At 30.8% G+C, this 23,943-nt stretch overlaps 3 protein-coding genes across 4 annotated transcripts in view; 1 reads left to right on the top strand and 2 right to left on the bottom strand.

The window, feature by feature from the left end:
- The window catches only part of LOC129914280 (uncharacterized), a 30,625-nt gene extending 14,404 nt beyond the window's left edge, over positions 1-16,221 (bottom strand). Inside the window, exons 1-2 of one of the 2 annotated variants that reach the window (XM_055993455.1) lie at positions 16,003-16,221; positions 43-167 (exon numbers count right to left, since the gene is read on the bottom strand). In XM_055993455.1, the coding sequence (XP_055849430.1) occupies positions 43-167; positions 16,003-16,031 (154 nt within the window). In that variant the 5' untranslated portion in view covers positions 16,032-16,221. The remainder of the gene's footprint in view (positions 1-42; positions 168-16,002) is intronic. The other variant, XM_055993454.1, reaches the window with a different exon arrangement.
- On the top strand, positions 3,469-16,294 carry LOC129914275 (protein farnesyltransferase subunit beta). Its single transcript, XM_055993449.1, has 6 exons — positions 3,469-3,693; positions 3,764-4,029; positions 12,709-13,144; positions 13,205-13,337; positions 13,398-13,500; positions 15,548-16,294. The coding sequence occupies exons 1-6, from the start codon at positions 3,607-3,609 to the stop codon at positions 15,876-15,878; spliced, it is 1,356 nt and encodes a 451-aa protein (XP_055849424.1). The 5' UTR covers positions 3,469-3,606; the 3' UTR covers positions 15,879-16,294.
- On the bottom strand, positions 16,271-23,308 carry LOC129914279 (transcription factor Ouib-like). Its single transcript, XM_055993453.1, has 5 exons — positions 23,180-23,308; positions 22,981-23,112; positions 16,911-17,278; positions 16,594-16,839; positions 16,271-16,515 (listed from the first exon to the last, which is right to left on the bottom strand). The coding sequence occupies exons 1-5, from the start codon at positions 23,306-23,308 to the stop codon at positions 16,371-16,373; spliced, it is 1,020 nt and encodes a 339-aa protein (XP_055849428.1). The 3' UTR covers positions 16,271-16,370.
- Between the last annotated feature and the right edge of the window lie 635 nt (positions 23,309-23,943).

The following is a 23,943-nucleotide window of genomic DNA, read 5'->3' on the forward strand; positions in this document are numbered from 1 at the left end:
TATTTATTTTAATGCACAATGAAAATGAAAACATTCTCTTACCAAAAATTAGTCCAATATCGCCTTCTCTTGGTGTTCTGGTTATAATTTTATTAATTGAAATTGAACACATAGTAAATGGCATCAAATTATACACAAATAATGTAAAATAAAGCCATTGAAATGATCTGGAAAATTTTTGATATGTATTTAAAATTATTTAAAATTTCAGTCTCAAGCCCAATTTGTCCACTTTTCATTAAATTAAAAGTCACGGGAAATTTTGATATTTGAAATTTGACTGTTTTCTTATTTTTAATGGGGAAAGTGAATTTACTGGGCCTAAATGAATAAATAAGTGTATCTTTTATAGCAGTTTAGATTAGATTAAATTGGATTAGTGTAAATGCTTTATTTTTCTTTAATTTTTTACAAAATTTAAAATAATTTACATAGTGCATTTTAGAGGATGGTCTAAGTCGTCTACTTTTCTAACATAAAACGGATGAAAGATTAGGCTAGGCACCCTCCTATTCTCCTGATTTGGCACCATCAGACTTTCATCTGGCGTTGTTTTTCAATCTTGGTAAACAAGTGTCTTGGGTGATTCTTTAGAGCAGAAATTGAATTTTGTTTAGGACCAAAATTTAAAAAAAATATTTTCTTTTACATCCTAAAGCCTGGTACGCTGCTCGCGCTAAATTTTAGCTCCCATACAAATTATCGAAAAATTTTATCTGAGCTAAAATGGATCCCATACAAATTATCGATAACTTGTATGGGAATTTTATCTCAGCTAAAATTTAGCGCGAGCAGCGTACCAGGCTTAAAATGACCTTTGTTCTATAAAAAAAACGTCATTTAAAAGTTTAAACGCTAATATGAAATCGGCGATTAATTTGGAAAACTAAATTTAAAATTAACAGTTACACTATAATAAGGCGCAATACCTTTTTTTATAGCCAAAAACCTCATCTTTTAAAAATATCGGCGGCCTCATAAGGAAACCTCGTAACTCCACCGTTTTTTCGAAAATGACTTTTGAATGCCATTTTTTTAGAAAATATGTCAGCGGAGTAACCCAGAAAATTTGAGGTCATTCCGAAAACTCTAAGAGCGGAATTCAGAGTCGTCACTCAAGTTAAAATTTTACTCAAGTGAACATTTGCTCTTGCGTTTGGCCCACTTCAGCTACTCGTTACGTTAAGAAAACTTAAGGGTTTCTTTGATTTTAGCTTATGAATACCAACTGAGGAAATTTTGAAGTAAATGCGTGAGCAAACACTCAGAAAACACATCTCAGACCTGTGCTTGAGAAAAAATTTTACTTGAGTGACGACTCTGAATTTCGCCCTAAATGTGTAAATAGACTTAAATTCAAATTTTCAAGAGCACGTTACTCCCCAACTACTCTGGTTGTCTCTCTATTCTTTTGTCTCTCATGTAAAATTTTGAGTTTGGGAGTTACGAGGTTTTCTTATGAGGCCTAAGATATACCGCTTTTTGAAATATTTTTTGAAAAATTAGTTTTCAAAGTTAAAGAAGAAAAAGTGACAGGTAAGTTTTCAGGCGTCATCAATGAAAAAAAGGATTGATTCAGGATAAATCCAATATTTTGTCAGTTTATTTTATAATATTCTGAATGTTTAAAAATATTAGAAAAAAGGCTAATTTACCAACAAGTACAGAACAGCTACGTAAGAACAAAAAATAGAGGGTTTTCTTAGAAAAAAGTACTTATTTTTTATTCTTCGACAACAACAAGACATTTTTGCATCCGGTTTTATGTGTTTGTTTAAAAAGAAATAAGAGCATTGAATTTGGAAAATAAATTTAGTACCTAAAAGGGGTATTCATGAAACGGTGTAACCTCTGAGTTAATCTCTGGTAAACGTGGTAAAGGGATGGTAGATAATAGGTGTGTTTTTTATTACAACCGGTCTTAACTAAACAAAAAAAACACAGTCTGGGCTAAGCAATTTACATGTTAAATACAACAACACCTTAGCCCCTTGGGCTTAGTTGTTTAGTCCGGAGATTTCTCTGGGCTTAACTTTTTGAAGAGTTTTAAATCTGTGCTACCAAACTAATTTTTTCATAAATTGTTTAGAATTTGTTTAAAAACGTGAAAACTCACGTTTGGAAGGACAAAATGTATTAAAATAGTTTTGCTAGCATACATTATTGTATCTCTTTGTAAAACATACATGAAAAATACAAGAAAATGACGAAAGCGAAAAATATGACAATTCTAAATTTTTGTTGTGTCTGCTGTTTTCGGAACATTCAATATACAGTGCTGCCAAGATTTCAGGTTAAGCCCCGAGGCGTTTTTTTTGTCCAGTTAAGACCGGTGGTAATAAAAAACACACCTATTAGGTTAAGCCTCGGGGCTTAACCTGAAATCTTGGCAGCACTGCATATTGAATGTTCCGAAAACAGCAGACACAACAAAAATTTAGAGTTGTCATATTTTCGCTTTCGGGTTTTTCTTGTATTTTTCTAGTATGTTTTTACAAAGAGACACAAAAATGTATGCTACTAGTTAAATACATTTTGTCATTCCAAAAGTGAGTTTTCACGTTTTTAAACAAATTCTAAACAATTTTTGAAAAAAATAGTTTGGTAGCACAGATTTAAAACTGTTCAAAAAGTTAAGCGCAGAGAAATGTCCGGGCTAAACAAGTAAGCCCACGGGGCTAAGGTGTTGTTGTATTTACACATGTAAATTGCTTAGCCCCGACTGCGTTTTATTTGTCCAGTTAAGCCCGGTGGTAATAAAAAACACACCTAATGTCAAAACTTTGTATGGATTTGACAGTTCGTTTGACACATTTACCTACCATTTTACCAGTTTTATTTAGAGTTTACACCGTTGTACGAATACCCCTCAAAAATTAAGAAAAAAATAGTTAGTTTTTCAAAATCTATTTCATAAAATAGCCTTATTAAAAAGAAAACATAACATAATGAAGGTTTTGCTTTACAAAAGGATATATCAGTTAATTGTTGTTGATTTCAGTAATTTTTTTATTCTACCTACTTTATTTTTTTTTTTTCAAACTAAGTCAATTTTTAAGAAAATTGCTTTCTTTTTTCTAAAAAATTCTTGTTCAAGAAATTAAATGGCATATTTTGTTTGTATGTAGATGTTTTTATAATTTAATACAATTTTGTAAAGATTTTATTAATTTTCTTATAAAATCAAATTAAATAAATGTTTAATATTCTTAGCATAAAAGTAAGTATATGTGCGACCTTTATGTACCTACTATTTTTCCTCCAATCTAAAATAAAAGAAAAAATATTTATCTGTTTCTCATCTTTTAAATCATTCTCTCAATTAATCAGAGAACGCATTTGTATTATACAAAACAAACAGAACTTTTTTTAAACTTACGATATCAAATATCGTAAAAACAACAAAACACTACAAAAAAAAAAAACTGTTTCCATTTCTGTCATTTTTGAGCTTTTTTATTTTGACAGATATATCCAAGTTTTTACCGTGCAGTCTGAATCAAACTGTTATAAACCTCAAATCTCATTTATATTTTTTGTTAACAAAAACCATAAATATAATTTATTTCTTTTGTTTTTCATTTATATTATTTCACACAATTAAACATGGAAATTCATGTTCGAGATTTTTCAGCACTAAAAAATTTTAAATTTGACGATGAACGAGTATCAACAATTACATCCCGGGAACAGGTAAAAATATGAATAAGAAAAAAACAACATGCAAATCATTGTGCGGTATGTTTCACTTCATTTTTTGTAGCAAAAAACAGAAGGCAGTGTTGAAAAATGTTTCGATAGATATCAACAATACATGTCCTATCAGTATCACTCGCCAAATGTAACAGAATTCTATCGGGAAGAACACCAGCGCTATGTGGAGGCATACCTCCGACGATTGCCAACCAAGTACGAGTGCCTCGACTCGAGCCGTCCATGGAATGTTTATTGGATTCTAAATGCAGCCCATTTGTTATCTTCTCATTTTTCTGAAGAAATTCTTGGACAAGTTGTTGGTTTTTTGGAAAAGTAAGTCAACACAGAAAAAAAAACGTGAGAAATATACACTCCTCATTATTAGAATAGGTATAGTGGAGTTCCGTAAAACATAAAATTTGTTAAATCTAGGAATCCAGGAAAAGTCAATGAATCTATATAACGAGTGTTCAACTGCATTTATAAAAGATCAAATAACAAAGTTTAAAAAAAAAATTGACAATTTTTAACCACAATTTACTGAAAAACTAGTATCGCTGAGTCATTCCATATGAAAACATCCAATCGGAATTGCTGTCTCATTTTAGAATTTGCTCAAAATTTGTGAGGATGCTTTTTTGGATTGTAAGGAAGTAAATCAATCTATGGCAGGCATGTCAAACTTGCGGCCCGCGCACAGTGTGGCCAATCACGAATCTAGCTGGACAAAATTAATAACTCGCGTTAAATCGACTTTTTTTCTAAACAGTTTTAAACAAATGAATGTGAATAGATAAAATTCTATAAAAAAGAAAGATTTTTTAAAAAGAAATCTATAATTCCTGCAAAAAGTGGGTCAAAATAGTGATGAAGAAAATGCATTTTTATAGTATTTGAATTTATGTTTCCGTAAACATATTCTATGATTGGATATACTTGATTATTTTAAAAAACGCTTGAAAAATCTCAATAAATAAAAACTCTATTGCTATTCACGAAAAAAGAGAGGCAGAATAATTAGTTTTTATTAAGAAATAGAACTTTTACAAACGTTTTTGACAGGTGACATACATGATTTATTTTCTCAATATCATGCTTTAAATTAAAATTTTAGCAATGATTTTAATTAAATATGCTTCACAATCATAAAAAATGGCATCACCTTTAAAAATACCTGCAGATAATTTAAAAAAGTAACTCCTTTTTGTGTGATGCAAACTTGAAACATAAGGGCCTATTAAAAACAGCTGTGTTTATATTACCTTCGATGTTTTTCAAGCTAATAATTCTCTAAATTTCTTCGTGACCCTATTTCTGGCCTTTTACACTTGCTTGCTTTTTGCATTGAACTTTTTTAAGATGTTCCGACAGAAAAGCATCATTCATCAATGATAATGCCTCATTAGTTGAAAATTCTAGTGGTTTAGTGGTTCCAGAGGATCAGAACTTAATCTTTTATACATTTTGATCCTTCACTCAAAGAACATTTCGATAAATCCTTTCCGGTATTATTGGAATATGCTTTTTCAATTTTGCGGAGAGCGATTCTACTTATTTTAACTATTTTCTAATGGATAGGTGCACTTAGGAGACTATTAACCTTCCGTTTTTTATATTTTTCCCGTTTTTTTTAGTTTTTAAAAATTCTTTTCTACTTTTGTTTCACTATCTACTGTTTTTGTTTATTTAGTTATCACATAATATTGGTCAAGCAAAATGAAATTCATGTTTAAAGAGCGGTCCAATGTGTCTTCCAACTTTTTTGTCTTTTTTTTCGCTTAACTTGAAGCACAACACTTTTATATATGTTTTTAATTTTTCTTTATAGTCAAAAATGTTCCAAAGATGATACCTGCTCATTAAAAGTTAAAAAAACTGTCTTTTCGATCTTATTTGGCAGTTTTGGCACATTTTTCGAAAATTTGTTTTTTTGAAAATCTTGACTTCATTTAGAAAAGTGAAAAAAGTTGTATGGCGGTCGAGAAAACGCGAGACATGTAAATAGCTTATCTTAATGACAACACTCCACAATACATTAATTAATTAATTTCAGACCGGAAAAATGCGGAAAAATTAACTTTACCTCTATTTGAAAAACAAAGATTTTTTTTTTGTACTCCCTAGCCTTCTTACAGATTTTATTTTTTTTTAAATTGTTGCAATGGTAATTAATAAATAAAAATTATATTACTTTACCTCCAAATGTAGATTAACAATAAAAAAAACAATTACAACAAAAAAAGTACCACAGCGTTTTTAATCGGCAACCAAACTCAAGCGAAAAATAGAATACTTTGTATTATCTCCATCCAACTGTTGACAAGAACCAACTTTCAAGCTTAGCTTACGCTAATCCGAGATAAAAACAAAAAAACCAAACATGAATTACAGTTACCCATTGTATTGAGAAGCTCAACTCATGATTTAAAATCAAGTGGCTAAACTTTTTTTTTCTATTTTGTCCAGTCAGATTGGCGAATTACCACACTGTGCCGCGGGCCGAATGCGGCCCACATCGTATATTTGTGTGTAGTACTACACATAAGAGCCAACTTTTTAAATAAAAAAAATATATTTTGTACCGTTATTAACGGTACCTGTCATAGAACGGTTTTTTTCGTTTCTGAATATCTCGTACAACATTAACCCGATTTAAATGAAAATTTTTATACAAAAGTGTGTAAGTAAAGATAATATTAAAATTTTAGAAAATTTTCAAAAAACGCATTTTTGGTTTTTTAAAAAATATTTCAAAATTTTTTTTTGAAAAATCAATTTTTTGAAAACGGATCAATGAAAAATTTTGAAATTTAGTTTTTATGTGTAAATTAATTATTTCTTCAATATGGCATACCAACTTTTTTTTTGAAAAATGTTAAAAAATTTTTATATACAGGGTGTCCCAAAAGTAATGGATCAAACGAAATATGCTGATAGGCCAACTTTAGGGCTCTCAGAATTTGGTAACTTGTTCATCAAAAATCCTTACGGTTTTCGATTTAATGCAGTTTTTGTGAAATTTCGAAAAATCCTGACTTGGCAACAGTATTTTGCTTCTTCCGCTCATAATTGATTTTTGTTTTTTACAATTCTTTCACTAAAACATTGCCAAATAATAAGAAATAACTAATTAATCAAAATATTTTTTATTTCATACGCCATTTTGATGCAAATTTATTAACAGTTCCATGTTTTATAAAAACTCAATTTCATACTTTTATTTCAGAATAACACCTTGAAAAAAATTTGTATGGTGTGACACTGGTGTATTGCTTTAAAAACTTGCCGTGTTATTGCAGTTTTCAGAAATGTATAAAAGTTTTCAAAGTTGAAGTTAGAACTAAAGATATTACAATTTAAATGCAACAAAACAGGGCTTTTCAGAGCAAAATAACAAAGAAAAATAAACACATTTTCTCGGCTGTTGTTTGTTTATTTCTTTTTGAATAAAAGCCTCGCTTTTTGTTTGTTATTTTGCTCTGAAAACCCCTGTTTTTTTGCATTCAAATTGTAATAACTTTCGTTCTAATTTCATCTTTGGAAACTTGTATACATTTTTGAAAACTGCAATAACACGGCAAGTTTTTAAAGTAATAAACCAGTGTCACACCATACAAACTTTTTCCGGTATGATGCTCTGAAATAAAACTACGAAATTGAGTTTTTATTAAACATGGAACTGTTAATTAATTTGCAGCAAAATGGCATATGAAATAAAAAATATTTAGATTAATTAATTATTTCTTATTATTTCTCAATGTTTTAGTGAAAGAATTGTAAAAAACAAAAATCAATTATGAGCGGAGGAAGCAAAATACTGTTGCCAAGTCGGGATTTTTCGAAATTTCACAAAAACTGCATTAAATCGAAAACCGTAAGGATTTGGGATGAACAAGTTACCAAATTCTGAGAGCCCTAAAGTTGGCCTATCAGCATATTTCGTTTGATCCATTACTTTTGGGACACCCTGTATAAAAAACTATTTTTTTAAAAAACGGCTCCTACAATTTTCGAAAATTTTTTTCTAAAAATACCTTTTTATACGAGAAATAAAATGGCATATTTGTTTTTTTTTTTTTTTTAAGATAATTTAAAACGGAGTTTAATTAATTATAAAAACAGATTTAATTTTTTTATACTACTTATGAAATTTCTTCAAAATATCAAATTTTAAGTTTTCACTTATGAATCGAAATGAGTCACCTGTTAAATCCAGAATAACAGATCTACACCTTGGGTCTGTTTTAAAAGTAATAACTTCTAAAAAAATTTTCATCACAAGTAGAGAAGATGGTACAGAAAAGAGATGCCAAGTGTCAGGCAGAAAACATTAATATTACTACATATTGTTCTTGTTCTTTTATAAAAATAAATCTGTTTCGTAAAAATTCTAATGATTTCTTTTGCGGCCCATAGACATTTAGATCCTGCTATTTTGGCCCGTGAATGCCATTGAGTTTGACAAGCCTGATCTATGGTAATTTAATTTTAAGCTGTGTCGCTTCTCCACTACTAACATTCGAACTTTTGAAATATGTCTTTTTTATGTTATTATAATTTTGCTTCTGAAAACTTTTCTATTAAAGATATCTTTTTGTTTGACACTTTAAAGCTTACAGTGGTAAACATTCTTTTAAACTTTAAACGCATTTGACAATTTATGAGTTAAATTGAATTACTCGCTGTAAAGTTCAAATATTAGAATTAAGAAAAAGTGGATTTTCGTAATGGACATTTACCAAATAGTTAAATTTTATTTATTTCAAAATAATAAAGTGAAAATAACAGAAAACTAAAAAAAAGTAAAAAAGCACTTCTCTAAAACTTGAAATTTTTTCAAAAATATGACTTACGGCCAATTTCTTCACATGAGTACTAGCCCAGCTTAGTACCCGGTCTAGCTAGGACCGGTACTAGCACTGGTACTCGGTCCTAACGAAAAGTTAGTACCTGAGTATTTCTTCACATTTATAGGACCTGATCTAAGTTCACAACGCAGTCCTAAGAATTAATTCGTATAAAACTGGTCTAACTGTCATTTTGACAATATTTTGAAGTTTTAAATAGATTATTTTGATAATTCAGCAAATCAAACAAAACAAAATAGACAAAAAACGTTTAAATTTAGTGAAATCACCATTTAAAAAATAATTTAAAAAAAATTATAATGACGCTTAAGAAGACCTAAGAAGAAAAAATGAAAATAAAAAAGTTAAAATTCAAGTTTTATCAAGAAGTGTCACCATCAAAAATGGGATGTCATGTCTATTTACTACGAAAGTCGCCTGCCGGAAGAAGAATCATTTCAAGTTAGCAAATAAAAAAAATAGTTTTCGTATTAGACGTTTGTACCTATGTATACCTATATTTCAATAAAAATAACAGTTTTTAAAAGTGCAGTCTTTTTTTGTGTGATTATGCCTCAATGAAATCATCGGTGCGAGTCGCGTTATTAACTTGAAAAAGTAAAAGGCGCCGACTTTTTGTTAAAGAAGTCTACCCACAACATTTTTAATTGCGGGACAGATGTCGTTTACCAATTCTGCATCAAAAATTAAATCCATTTTCTTCAACAAGAAAAAATTACAAAATGCACAATTTCGACAAAAAATAAAATCACAAAATCAGAATAAAAATCAATAAAAGCAAAAAGTTTCTATTTAAAAAGACACCCAATCTCAAAAATGCTAATTAAATTTTGGAATAAATGCAAAAAATCCAACCAAATCAAGTATTATCGTCGCTAGACTGTCGATTTTTAGGTTCTAACTTTTAGGACGTCCTAAGCAAAAATCGGTACCAATTTGACAGTACTAGGGCTTAGAACTTGTGTGAAGAAATCACTTGGTACCGATTTGAGTACTAACGATTGGTATAATAACCAGGTACTAGCAGATTTTGAGGAGCTAGCTAGTACCAAGTCCTAACTAGTACTCGGTCCTAAATTGACAGTTCTAGGGCTTAGTACTTGAGTGAAGAAATGAGTTGATACCGATTTGAGTACTAACTCTAGGACTAGGACCGGTACTACCACTAGGACTCTGTCAAGAAATCGGCCGTTAAAATAACAAAATTAACACTTAATATGGCTACCTTTATTCGTAATAACTTCAAAAACTTAGCTTGTCATTGAATGTGTCAGTTTTTTTTTAACTTCCGGGTCTATTTCTTCTCAACATGTCTGGTTACAGTTTTTAAGCTCCAAAATGGTATAATATCTTTCATATTTATAAACATTTGATGCAAGTATCCCGCAATGATTTTCCATTGCATTACAATCAGGACTACAAACTGGCCAATCCAATAAAGCCATGTTTTTCTGAAGAAAACATTTTTTGAATCCTTAGATACATGGATTAAGGCATTGTCTTGTACTGTTCAGCCATAAATGATGAGAAAAGGTCGTCCAACCAATCTGTGAACATTTTAGAGTGTATCTTCGTTGAAATGAAACAAAAAGGCAGCTTTAAATTACAGTAAAATGCTCCCCATACCACTGCGGAAGTTCTGCTGTGTTCGGAGAGCACTTTTCTTCGAAAGATCATGCTAATAACAACTGTAACAATCAAGAATATCCAACTTAAACTTCTTTTTATGTGAAAAAAATAACATTTTCCCATTCATCATATTCATATTTCTTCCAAAATCTAATCTTTTTACATTTGTTGTTGGCAAATCTAATTTGTCCTTGATTTGCCTAAAACTAAGCCGTAGCGTCTTGAAAAACTTGGCTTTTTTGTCTTCGAGTCTGCTTTGTATTGCCTTTTATTTTTTTTAAGATATTGCGAAGAAGACACTTTGATCTATGTATTTTCCTTGCAATTTGTCGGTAAGAAAGTGAAACATGGGTTTGAGACGTAAGAGTTTTAAATTTATCAATTTCTTGAACATTCAAGCGTTTTCTCTTTACCGATTTACCGTCTAATATCCAAAAATAAAAAAATTCAAATTGAATAACTTTTATTTCTTACAAAGGCGAAAACATGAAAAATATAATGCGCTTAAACGAATATTTACCACTGTATAAATAATAGCACCGGCACACAAAAAGTGGCATGAAATTGGATCCAGACCTATCTTTCTATTTGTTTTTGAACCCGCTGAATTGCAAGTCCTCCAGTTTTGAGAAAAATGCAAAAAAAACCAAAAAAAGTCATAAAAATTCAAACACAATGCAGTCACAGCTTAAAACTGGAGAGTGACCGGGCCAAACGGACTTGAAATTCGGATTCAGCTGGACCAAAAACATACATATATAAAAAAATAGGTTTGGTCCCTAGTACATGCCACTTTTTTTTTTTTTTTTTTTTTTGTGCCGGTGTAGTTTTTGAGTAAACATTAAAAAATCATGTATCATTTATCCCTGAATTAAAAAATTTTTTTGAAAATCTGGTAATTGTACTGTATTTTTGTGGTTTTTGACTGGCTCCAGAACTTCGGCTTGGCTTTTATGTGTACGTTCCTGATAGGTACTTACCAAATATTAAATTTACAGATTATTTAATAATATAAACTTAAGGTTATCGCGATGGATTTACTCCTTATTCTGAAAGTATTGAATTTTTGAAGAAAAAAAAACTAAAGATAGAAATATTAAATTTATAGTGTATTAAGTTCTAATCTTCAACTATTAGTCCTGAGAATAAAAGATGTATTGTTTGCATATATTTTTAGTTTACTTCTTGTTTATAAAAAAACACGAAAAACGCTAAAAAGGCAAAATAAACCCCTATTTAATTCTATGATTTACTATGTTAGACTTTATATAAAAACAAGAAATTCTTAGTGTACTAAGCTCTAACCTTAAACTATAAATCCTGAAAATTTCGTTTTGTTATAAATATGTCTTCTTTGTCTAACGCTTGTTTAAAAATAACTAAAACGCTAAAAAACACTAAAAAAGCAAAATAAGACCCCATTTTAAAGCTATTATTTCACTATTTTTGGCATGAGATAGATAAATAAAATTTCCATTGTATTTAGTTCGTATTCTTAGCTATAAATTCTGAATTTTGGTTTGTTATTTTAATATCTTCTAGGTCTACAGCATGTTTAAAAAACAACTAAAACACCAATTTTATTCATAAAAAACAGAATTTTTACAATCTGCAGTAGTAAATCTCTTTTATAAGCTATTTCCTTTTATTAATCTGAGAATCAGATTATCATAACCTCAAGAGTATTACAAATTTTTTTTTTTAACATTCTACCGGTAATATTTCAAAAACGGGAGCTGAACAACACCCAACAGCTGCTGTTGTCCCTTTTTGTGCCCTCACAACCCGTTATCATTAATTCTGCAGTCTTTGAGACCCAAGATTAAGTTTGTAACAGTTTTCCTTTCTAAAATATAATTTTAAACTAATGTAAATAAAGAGAGAATCCGAAAATAAATAATTATACATTAAAATTATTAAAAATTAAAAGCGGAAACAAACTTTTTTTAACATTTTTCTTTATACTATTAAAAACACATTTTCAAAGTTTATATAAAGATTCATTGACTTTCCTTGATTCCGAGGTATACATAAATCTTACGGCACTCCACTAGTATACAATTTTTCAAATTTTCAATATACGTTTTTTCCTTACAGTGTAGGAAAACTATGTAATAATTGTTAAGTGGCTTTTTTATTCATAAAAAAAAATAGCAAAACTATCTAGGCATTGCATTTTTTAATTTGCTTTATGCAATCTAATAAATCAAAAATACTAGATAAATAAGGGATTGATTTACGTAGTAACAAGGGTGTACCTATTCTGATTAACAAAAATAAAAAATAGTGTTCCCTAAAAAATACCAATGGGAAAGTTATGGTCCTTTTTGAAATAATCTTCACCTTTGCTTTTCCTAAGAAAAACAAAAAAAAAAAAAAAAACAGAAAACAATTAAACCTTATAAGGTCACGCACCACTATTGGGGATAAACGATTGATGGACATTTTTCAAAACTTGTGTACCTATTCTGATGAAAAAGAGTGTATTTTGTATTGTTTAATATTTTTCTGACAGATGTCGATCACCAAAAGGTGGTTTTGCTGGTGGACCAGGACAATATGCACATTTGGCACCCACCTATGCCGCCGTCAATAGTCTCTGTTTAATTGGAACAGAAGCAGCATATCGTGCTATTGACAGAGACTCTTTGGTGCAATTTCTTTGGTCAATTCGAGAACCAGATGGTTCGTTTAGGCTGCATGTCGATGGCGAGACTGACGTCCGAGGGGCTTACTGTGCTGTCTCGTGCGCCAAGCTAACTAATGTTCCTGAAGAAGAAATGAATAAGCTATTTGCTGGCACTGCTGATTGGATAGCAAGTTGTCAGACATACGAAGGTGGGTTTGGAGGAGCACCCGACTTGGAAGCACATGGTGGTTATACATTTTGTGCGATATCTGCATTGGCTATGTTGAATGAGGGCAGTAAATGTGATACAGAATTGCTTTTGGTAAATTATATTGTTGGTAGATTTTTGTTGTAACTATAAACTAGGTATTTGTTTTAACAGAGATGGGCCCTTGGACGACAAATGCCTTATGAAGGTGGCTTTCAAGGAAGAACTAATAAATTGGTAGATGGTTGTTATTCTTTCTGGGTTGGTGCTATTTTTCCAATTGTTGAAGCAATTATATCAAAAGAAGGTATGGAAAATTATTACCTTTCTTCAGAAATTTTTTTTGTAATATTTTTTTGAATTTCAGGACATCCTATTAAAAAATCACTTTTTGATGCTGGCGCTTTGCAAGAATATATTCTTTTATGCTGCCAGAAGCCAAATGGTGGACTGATAGATAAGCCTGGCAAGTAAGTAAAAACAATTATCAGCCTTATCGAGAATTGCATTCGTAACAAATCGAATCCCCAAAAAACGCATTCACGTTTACATACATTAGGGTGTTCCTTATTTGGGACATGCAGTTGAATTAACCGCCATACGGTTGGAAATACTGAGAAAAATTTTGCCTAATTTTTTTAGATTTTCATTCGACTCTCTCGGATGAAATTTTCATGTAAAACATCATTGCCTTTGATTTTTTTAAGGTAATTTTCTAATTTTATATGGGGATTTCCGAATTGTACCGGGAGACTAGGCAGTTGAAATAAAAATTAGAGAATTTTTTTTTGCTGTTTAGAACTAATTGGAATTTCGGCAAAAAGCAATATAACGACCACCTTAATATACATACATATACTCAAGTTCGATAAGACTGAATAACTAGAGGAAATCTACATAATTAAAATCATACTTAAACGTGTAGTTGAGATCGAAGACAAGTACCTCGATGTAAAAGCTGTCAAGGTTTCAATAACACAAATCTATTGCAAAAAAGAGCCTATCTGTGTTAAATCGCACAGGAAATAGCAAAAGTGCAGCAAATTGTTTTATTGTAATGGAATCTATACGGGCAGTGGGATAGCTAAAGAGCTGCCAGAAATCACATGCACCAAGAAAACCTACAAAGCAAATACATTTCCAGTCCATCGAATTTATTTAAAAAGCTACCAGCTTTTCTATTTCAGTAATGTCGTTTTCTATTGACCAATCTCAGAATGAGATTTGTGAATCTGACAGCTGAAAGGGGGGGTGAAGAGGGGAAATAGTGGAAAAATCTCAGATTTCATAATCTATTTGCGTCTTGAGATTCAAAAAAATGACAAAAAAATGAATCTGAGAATCAGAAATCTGAATCTGGATTTTTATCAAAATTCACACATACAAACACACGCACTTTCACACTCACTCCTCTGTTTGACATTTGTTTGAACATTTGTTGTTGTTTTATTTTTTTTATGAGCTCAGATTTCGTACACAATTACAAAACTAGATTTCATTTTCTATTTGCAGTGGAAAATCTGAGAATGTTACACAAAAATCTCAAACGTCAATAGAAAACGACATAAGAAATCGGACATTCCTTACATTGCTTAGCAAAATCCCACCAACGCTGTTTCATAGTTTGCAACTATGTACATATGGAGAGCTCAAAGCTGAAGTGAACCAAGTCACAAAAAATGAATTCAAAGATATAACGAATTAAAGTAAATACTGTACATACCATTGAATCTTATGGTGAATGTTTTTCTCGAAAAGATGACAATTTGAAACGAAACCTTTTTTGCCCAAAATATTAAAAGAAGAGTTAAGCCTTGCGCAGATTTTGGTACCAGATTTAGATTTTTTTATTTTTTTTTTACTTATTCCGTTATAGCTGTGATACCTCGTTACCGAGCTTCCATATTCACTTCACAAATTAATGCCGCGAAAATTGCTTGCAATAAGTCTTAAAAATGTAAATGTAAAACCTTTATTGATTTTATCGAAACAAAAAACAAAACAGTTGAATGTCTTTCATTGTGACACGATTTTAAGTTGACTTAAACCCAGCGATCACTGATCTTTTTGGTCATGAGAGATTGTTGGTCTGAATCTATTTCTGGTCACCGACTTTCATGAGCTTAGTTGTGTAATGGTGTGCTTGTCTAGCCGCCTGGTCTACCACCTGTCGCGCAGCGGCCGCTATACTTTAGTTCCGACTCACATTCAACAACGCAGACAGCTTGACTTTGAATCAATGCATTTAATTAGTTTAAGAACAAAACATAATTTATTGGGCCTCTTTACCGGAGACTAGGAATTTCTAGTCCTCATTGAAATTTTATAATACTTCATTACCTCTCTACGAAAAACAAAATAAATTCATCATAATAAAGAAATTTTCATTCAAATTAGTATTCCGAACGGAATCTGCGATTTTTTTCCGAATTCGTAACAAATCTAAAATGTGAATGAAATTCATGATTGCGCAAAATAGTTTTTCGCGGTTTAATTAATTTTGAATTTTTATTTCAGACCACAAGATCTCTATCACACGTGTTATACTCTAAGTGGTGTTTCAATAGCTCAACACTGCGAATCAACACTTTGCCCACTTATACTTGGTGATCCTTGCAATGAACTGCTCCCTACCCACCCACTTTTTAACGTTCCACCTTTGTGTGTCACAAAATCACTTCAATATTTCGCCGACTACAATTCAAGACCAACCAGTGTAGATCGCTCAGGTCGATCTGAATCAGCTGACAGTACGTCCAAATCAAAGAATGACGGAGAAACACCCTACGAATCGGAAGACAATGCTGAAAACAATTCAACAACACCATCGTCTGTTAGTTCGTATTGAGAACCAAATTAAAATAGCAATACACAATTTAAGGAAAACAAAAACAAACAAACAAAAAAAAAAACGAAATGAAAATGAAAATCCTATACATACACTTAAGAAGAAGAAAAACAGTTAACTGTACCTGCTGTTTATATTTCCCACGACTGTCATTGTTTTCCCACAAAGTGATCAACGCCGTCGTTGTCGTCGTGTCGTCTTGAGAGAGCAGCAGATCTGTTTTATAATATTATTTATTGTTTAAAACAAAATAAGAGAAAAATAAGATTCTTGAGACTGTGTTGCGCCTGGATAAATTATTAATGAAAAATATATATTTTATGTAAAACTTTCCAAGATCTATTAAATCAAAAGCAAATTTTTTTATGGAAAAATTTAAAATAAAATTTTGCGATAGCTTTATCCATGATACTTTATTTTTATTTTTTATATTTTTTTAAAATTTATTTAACAGGTTTGTTTATCAAACTGAAATTCTTAAATCTAATATATTTAACTGATGACAACATCATCATTGCTTATTACTTCCACTTTGGTGTAAATATTCAGTTGGGCTTCCTTTTGTTGATGGATTATTGTTAGAAGATGCTGTTTAAGCTGATGGGTGCGGGAGAATGTTTTGTTGCAAATTTCGCATCTAAAAATAAAATTTAAAAGTATAATATTTGAAATGTTCTATAAAAGGAAAGCGGTCCAAAAACTAATTAAAACTTACTTGAAGCGTTTTTCGCCAGTATGTGTAAGCATATGATTCTTCAAGACATTCGAATATGTAAAAGCTTTTCCGCATGTACCACACTCGAATGGACGTTCATTGGTATGTGTACGTTCGTGTTTAATATTCGTGCTGCGATCACTGAATCTTCTATCGCAATATTGGCACTTAAATGGACGTACACCAGTATGAACTCTCATATGACGATTTATTTCTGATTGGCAGGTGAACCTTTTCTGGCAAATTCTAAACAAAAATTAAAGTTTTCAATCTTAATGACACCAGATTTTTGAAAATAAAAATTAAGTGGAACTTACTCGCAACTAAATGGTTTCTCATCTGCATGTCTTCGCATATGCATTACCAAAAGACTGGGACGTGAGTAAACATTTCCACATAATTCACAAATTTGTATCTCCTTTTTCTTCGGTCTCCGTCCCAATCTTTTTGCTGGAAATGGAAGGGAAGCTGGTGATTTATTTTTCTTTTTTTTAGTTTGCATAATTGGTTTGTATTCTTTGTCGTTTTCGTCTTCTTCTCCATCATCATCATCTTCATCTTTGATTTCATTTTCGCAAGGGACGTAATCACTTGAATCATTTGAATGTTCTGAAAGATATGAAGCAGCTTCTTGAATTTCCAACACCGGAATACGATCAGTTGTTGGTTCAGCTTTTATTTCCAGCTGTAAATATTTTTAATTTCATTTTTATTTAATTTTTTAAGTATGTTTTACATTGAACATTAATATATTTAGAAATATATTATAATGATAAGAAAACTGCGATCAAGATTCGCGGAAAGTTGTCCGATTTCGTACGAATCAGAGAATGTTTACCTGTCGGAAATACACCTCAAAGCATTATTCATATGAAATCGGAGAATTTTCCGATCCGACAGATACCTCGGTAGGGCCGAATACAAATACTAATTTACGAGTAAAGTACATAAGTTTTTTGCTACCGCCTTTCCTTCAATTTAAGTCACATTGCCATGAAAAAATGCATCTCTACTCAGCACGTTGGACACGGCGGTAAGTTGAGAGCTGTTAGTCCCTGCTCCTTCATGGAATGTCATCCCACAAATTTATTTATTAATTGGACCACAACGACACGTATCGGGTTCGCATTTTATAAGCCTATTTAGCTCAGTAAAATTTTGAACGGTAAAAAACAAAAAATAATTGCTAAGGATAAACAAAATATTCGTTGGTTATGGTTTTCAGATAACTTTTTTTTTTCTAAATTTATACATTTTTGACTCTTCAACACTTAGGGTGCTTTCATAATTGCATGGTTGCTTTGTTTACATGCGGTCATTTGCGATCAGACTAATGTCAGAAAAACTATTTGCGCATGTATTTTACTTTGAATATATGAACACTTTTTCTGATTTGCGTCATTTTGACAAAATTTTTAAGTTGCAATTCAGCCTCTTCTCCAAAATTAGCAATATATTATCTTAATTCCATCCTTTAAGAAAAAAAAACTTTGTTTTAACATTTCTGTCAATATTTACAAATTTATTATATCCAAGAAATTCGCGGCTATTTTTGTTATTTTGACTTTTACTTTGAATTTCCAATTAATATTTTGACAGAATTGAGAAATAAATAAATACGTCATGTTCCTTCTTTCTTTAAGTTTAAATTCATTGCGCATGAGATTTTTTTCATTTGCACATTTGCGCTGCAAATATTTGCGTTTTACATTTATGAACACCTGACATTTGTCATTTGCATGAATGAACGCTTTGCATTCGTCAGACTTGCGCAACCATGCATTTATGAAAGCGCCGTTAATGATAAATAACAAATAAGCAGCCCTATCTTGAGTTTCACATGGAAATTTTTCCAACCGAAATATTTTTTTTCGCCCGGAATTTTAATAATATGTTTTCTTTCCTAAAGCACAAAATATAGAAAGGAAAAATCTCTAGACATAAAATCTCCGAGTAAATTGTCAAAAGTGGTGTAGGACTCCTGATGAACTAGTGATGAGAAAACTTTCAAAAACTAAACAAAAAAATTAAAAAAAAAAACTGAATTTTGTGCTTTATGTTTCCCAAAATTCAAATTCTTAATTTATTTCTAGTGTATCTACGAAATTGTTATAGGAATTTTTTTGTTTTTTGGCTAGGGTTCTCAACACGCAGATCAAGTGGCCGAATAACATTCACCTTCACACATGCATTTGAGAAAAATGCTAACTTCAGTCACTTCACTTCAGTTAATGATTAAATTAATAAATTTGTTTACAATATTTTTAGTGGAATTTTTTAAAGTAGAGATAAATATTTTGTATTACCATTAAGCCCCGGTCGCACTTTTCTGAGTGTTTGCTCAAGCATTCACTTCAACATTTTTTCAGTTGGTATTCGTAATCTAAAAGTAAAGAAAAGCTATTTGATTTTTTTTTAATGACGAGTACCTGAATTGGCTAAACGCGAGGGCAAATGTTCACTTGAGAAAAATTTTGACTTGAGTAACGGCTATGAATTCCGATGTTAGTATAATTCTATTTTACACTTAGAAAGTTTTTTCTTATTTCCAAAAAAAGAGAGCGCTCATAAGTTCAAAACATAATGTTGTTTTCTACACTCCACTGAACAGTTTAACCTATACAGTAATGAAATGAATCGTGGTTGCTCGTATTTTAAAAGATAAAATTGTTTTTTACTCTAATAAGATTTTGAACCCAAACAGTATTTTCTTCCATTGCTCTGATGAAAAATGCTACTTTTTTCCATATTTTTCTGATTTTTTTGTTTTTATGCCAAACGGAGTAAATTTTTATTCATATTCAGTATGTTTCGGTAATACCTTGGGCACAAAGCCAAAACCAAAGAAAAATGAAATAATTTAATACCCTACTTATAAAACATAAGTTTTTTTCAGAAATCTTTTTTCATTCAAGTGGTAAGGATCGATTTGTCGAGAGAACAGATAAAGGGTGGAATTCTACAACTGTTCCAATCATTAATCAAGAATTAATTTTTCCTCAACTTCTCGGTGCTAAATATTATCTCTCCTTAACTTTATATACGCTTACTCGGGAGAATAATTTATTGGTTTAATTTTGTCTTCAACTTCAGACTGAATTGTTTAAGTTTTGTAAACCTTATGAATTTCATTTAGAACATCTATTAACTAAATCCATCCAACAAATTCTATTCAGTTCACTTATACAGGGTGTCGCACAGTCACCGCCCTAAATGAAAACCATAAATTTCTGTGGTCATTTTAAGTCGAAAAATTTAAGTGGCAATTTTCTCGTTTTTGTCCCGTTTTCGAGTTATGACGGTTTTTATGATTTTTAATCTCTCTTTTCCTTTAACTGGCGTTATCTTTGCCAAATTCAGGGCCAATTTGTTCACACTTGATTATCTTTTAATCAAGATAATCGACTGTGAACAAACTGGCCCTAAGTCTGATTTGAAAGATTTTTTTACAACCAATCAAGAATTTATTACAGTTTTAGTTTGTCCCAAAACTTTTTTTTCTGCGGATAACCGTTTCTCCGCAATTTTGCATCAAACACAATTTTCTTCGTTTTTTAAGTTGTTTTTTTTTCACATTCATATCATTTTAGTAAAAAACACGTAAACGAGTATTAATTTTTTTGCCATATTATTAAAGCCCAGCTTATTTTCTTTTAAAAAATAAGTTTTTTTTCATAAAAAAGACTACTGAAAGTAATTAAAATAAAAAGCAAACTGAGTGAATTATCGCCCTAAGGGCCATTTTGTTCACTATTGCTCAACTTCAAGTAAAATCTCAAGTTGACGAACTTGAGAGTTAACTTCAACTCGAGAGTTAAAACAAAACTTGAAAATTTATTTGTTCAGTTTTTTTTTCTCAACTCTCGAGTTTATAAAACAAAAGTTGGCTAACTTTCAGTTTTAAAAATATCCCTAGGATATTTCTTTGCCGCCGGGTACAAAGGGGTTAAGTTATAAATGATAGTTTTCCAGAAAATGCGATTGAAGCTGAATCGATGATTTTTGATCATTGATTCTCTTATTTTTATAGGAAAGAGTATTTCTTAATTTATGTTTTTGATACAAACTAAAAGAGAAAAAAGAGCTTATTCTTATTTTATCAAAACCCGAAAAGTGCAATTTTATGACTTAACCCCTTTGTACCCGGCAGCAAAGATTTGTGACAGCTACAAAAAAAAAATGCCAGTTCATTGTCATTTATATCGAAATTTTTTATATTTTGTGCATTTTTTGTGTTTAAAATGTGAAATTTGTGTTGAAAATCGGTATTTTAACTTATTTTGTTTTATTTTGCTCGAATTTTAAGCAAATAATTTTCGTTTTTTTTAAGTTTGACAACAAAAACTCTGAAGTTATATGTATTTGTATATGTGTGTAATTTTTCAAAACGGCGGGAAATGTGAATGATTCATTTGATGAATTATTACTGTCTGCGGTGGGAAACTAGTGTTTTGATATTAAATATAAAGTGCACCCATGAGTGATGTTCACCTGTATATTTGATTCCTTAATAAATCTTTCAACTTATAAGAGCCATTTCGGTTCATTTAACGCCCATCTTGTTCATAAATCATTTTATTTACCACGGTAAATTGATGATAAAACATGAAATTTTTCTATAAAAAATCTCAAGTTTTCTTGCCCAACTTCTACTTTTTCCGGAAGTTTATCAACTCTCGAGTTTAAAATCAAGTTGACGTTTTCAACTTTTGATTTTAAACTTGAGAGTTTATAAACTTCCAGTTTTCTCAACTTCCCGAAAAAGTAGAAGTTTGCCGACCAAACTTGAGAGTTTGCTTCAGATTTTTATTTTTTAATTTTTCTGTCAAAATTTTGTTGGCAGTTTTTGCGTTAACGCATTAATACGCAAAAAAAAAGAGAAAAACAAAAATAATTTACAATTAAATAGAGTTGCATTTTATATTTTCATATATGTATTTTATTAAAACCTTTAAACCCAAACATTATGTGAAATGGTTCTTCTTCTGTTTTTTTTTTTTTGTTAAAAAATTCTGTTTGCACCACTCCCGAATTTGTATCCCGAAACAGATTTTAGTTGGATTTTAAATTTTGGAAAAACAGTGCACATGCACATACAATCGATTCGTTGCTAATAATAAATAAGAACTGACATTCTGAACACCAAACAGATGACGTAAAACATTCAAAATATGATTGCAAGCTGTCAATATTTTTGTTTATTGTCACAAATATCCCACCTTTGCGCGGCAGTCACCTTGGCGTGGTGCATAGGCTGGAGTTTCAAAGATTCATCTGACCTGTTGATTTGGAGCAATCTAAATTGACAGTGATTTTGAGGAGTTACGACTAAGAACTGCCACCCCTAATCCAGGGTGTTATGTAACCGTGCCTATTGGATGGTTTGCAGCCAGGGGTATCCGGCTGTATTCTAACGGTGCCTCTTTGAAACCGGGTCGAATCAAAGTGTAACCAAGACCTTACCATATTATGCGGAGCTCTAATATGGCGGACCTACCTTTCTTCTCTTCTCACAAATATCCCAGGGATATTTTAAAAACTTAAAGTTAGCCAACTTTTGTTTTGTAAACTCGAGAGTGAAGAAAAAAATAGTGAACAAAACAGATTCTCAACTTTTGTTTTAACTCTCAAGTTAAAGTCAACTCTCAAGTTTGTCAACTTGAGAGTTTGCCTCAAGTTAAGCAATAGTGAACAAAATGGCCCTAAATTCATTTGAATTAATTTTTTATTTAAAAACTATTTTTTTTTTTTTTAATTCACTCAGTTTTTTTTAAATTATTTTTAGTTGTCTTTTTTATGAAAAAAACTCATTTTTTTAAGAAAATAAACTGGGCTTTAATAAATAAGCTAAAAAAATCAATTCATTTAGCTACTTGTTTTTTTTTTTACTTAAATGATATGAAAGTGTAAAAACAACTTAAAAAACGAAGAAAATTGGGTTAGATGCAAAATTGCGGAGAAACGGTTGTCCGCAGAAAAAAAGTTTTGGGACAAACTAGAACTGTAATAAATTCTTGATTGGTTGTAAAAAAAATCTTTCAAATCAGATTTAGTTTGGAAAAGATAAACCCAGATTAAGGAATAGAGAGTAGGTACAAACATAAAAACCGTCATAACTCGAAAACGGGACGAAAACGAGAAAAATGCCACTTGAGTTTTTCGACTTAAAATGACCTCAGGAATCCATAGTGCACATTACATCGTACCTACTTCGTTGAAGAAAAATCTATGGAATGTAAAGTATATCTAATAAGAAAAATTGTGTCCCTTTATACAGACCCCAAACAAAAAAGGTAATACAAAATAATTCAAAAGTCTTTAGCTAGAGAAGGTGTATATAACTATCTTCCAATTATCATTATTCATTTAAATTTACTTTTATCTTACCTTTTCAGAAACATAAATATCTTTCAATTTCAAATCATTTGTTTGACAAAGATTGCGAAAGTCATAAGAAACATTGAGCGAAAATAAACATTGTTCACAGATCTTCCTTGGCAAATCATCTCTAACTTCTATCTGCAATTAATTCAAATACAAATAATTTGAAAATTGTCTTTTAAACATTAAAGTTATTCATATTTACTTTTATTCCACCACAAAGTTCAATTTTTTCAATAATTAAATTTTTTTCAGGGAATTCCTTGAATAGAGATTCCATTTCACTGTTTTCATCTGGGATTAAGCAGATTCGACAACAATCTACCGAATTCATTTTAAACTAAATTTGTTTTTAATTAATAATATTATGCAAACTAGATATGCATATATGCAATTTATTTAATTTATTTAAACAATTCAAATGGAAACAAAAAATTATTTGGGAGCATGAAAAAAAAACCAAGTTGTTGACGTTTGTCATTTGGATCTGTTTGTTGTTTAACAAGCTATCAGGCTTACCAACTGCAAATAGGTTTGTTTGCATACAGAAAACATCTACAAAATAAATTTACGGTCAGATATGAAGTTTTACAAACACACCTTATACTCGCACACCAAAAAGGTATTCAGTACAATTACAGCGGTAATTTTGATCCTGTTTTAATAAAAATAGGTGCACACAATGTTGACAGTATAGCCCAAGCAGTATTGCTATATAATTTTAAAGGCTTGACCACACCGGAAGGTATGCGGTAGCGGTACGGGTAGCGGTACTTGTATTAAATAAATTCCACATCTGAACGTTGATGTGTCAGTTTGGAATTTTGTTCATACAAGTACCCGTACCGCTACCGCATGTACCCTCCGCCCAACTAACATTTCAGCTTCGGTTAAGGTATTACAAAAGCTACATTTCAGCTTCTTTTAAACTTTAGTAAGGATGTTGGGCATGGAAAAAGGAGAACGTTA

The sequence above is a fragment of the Episyrphus balteatus genome, chromosome 3 (genome assembly GCF_945859705.1).
Source record: "Episyrphus balteatus chromosome 3, idEpiBalt1.1, whole genome shotgun sequence".
NCBI classification, from domain to species: domain Eukaryota; kingdom Metazoa; phylum Arthropoda; class Insecta; order Diptera; family Syrphidae; genus Episyrphus; species Episyrphus balteatus.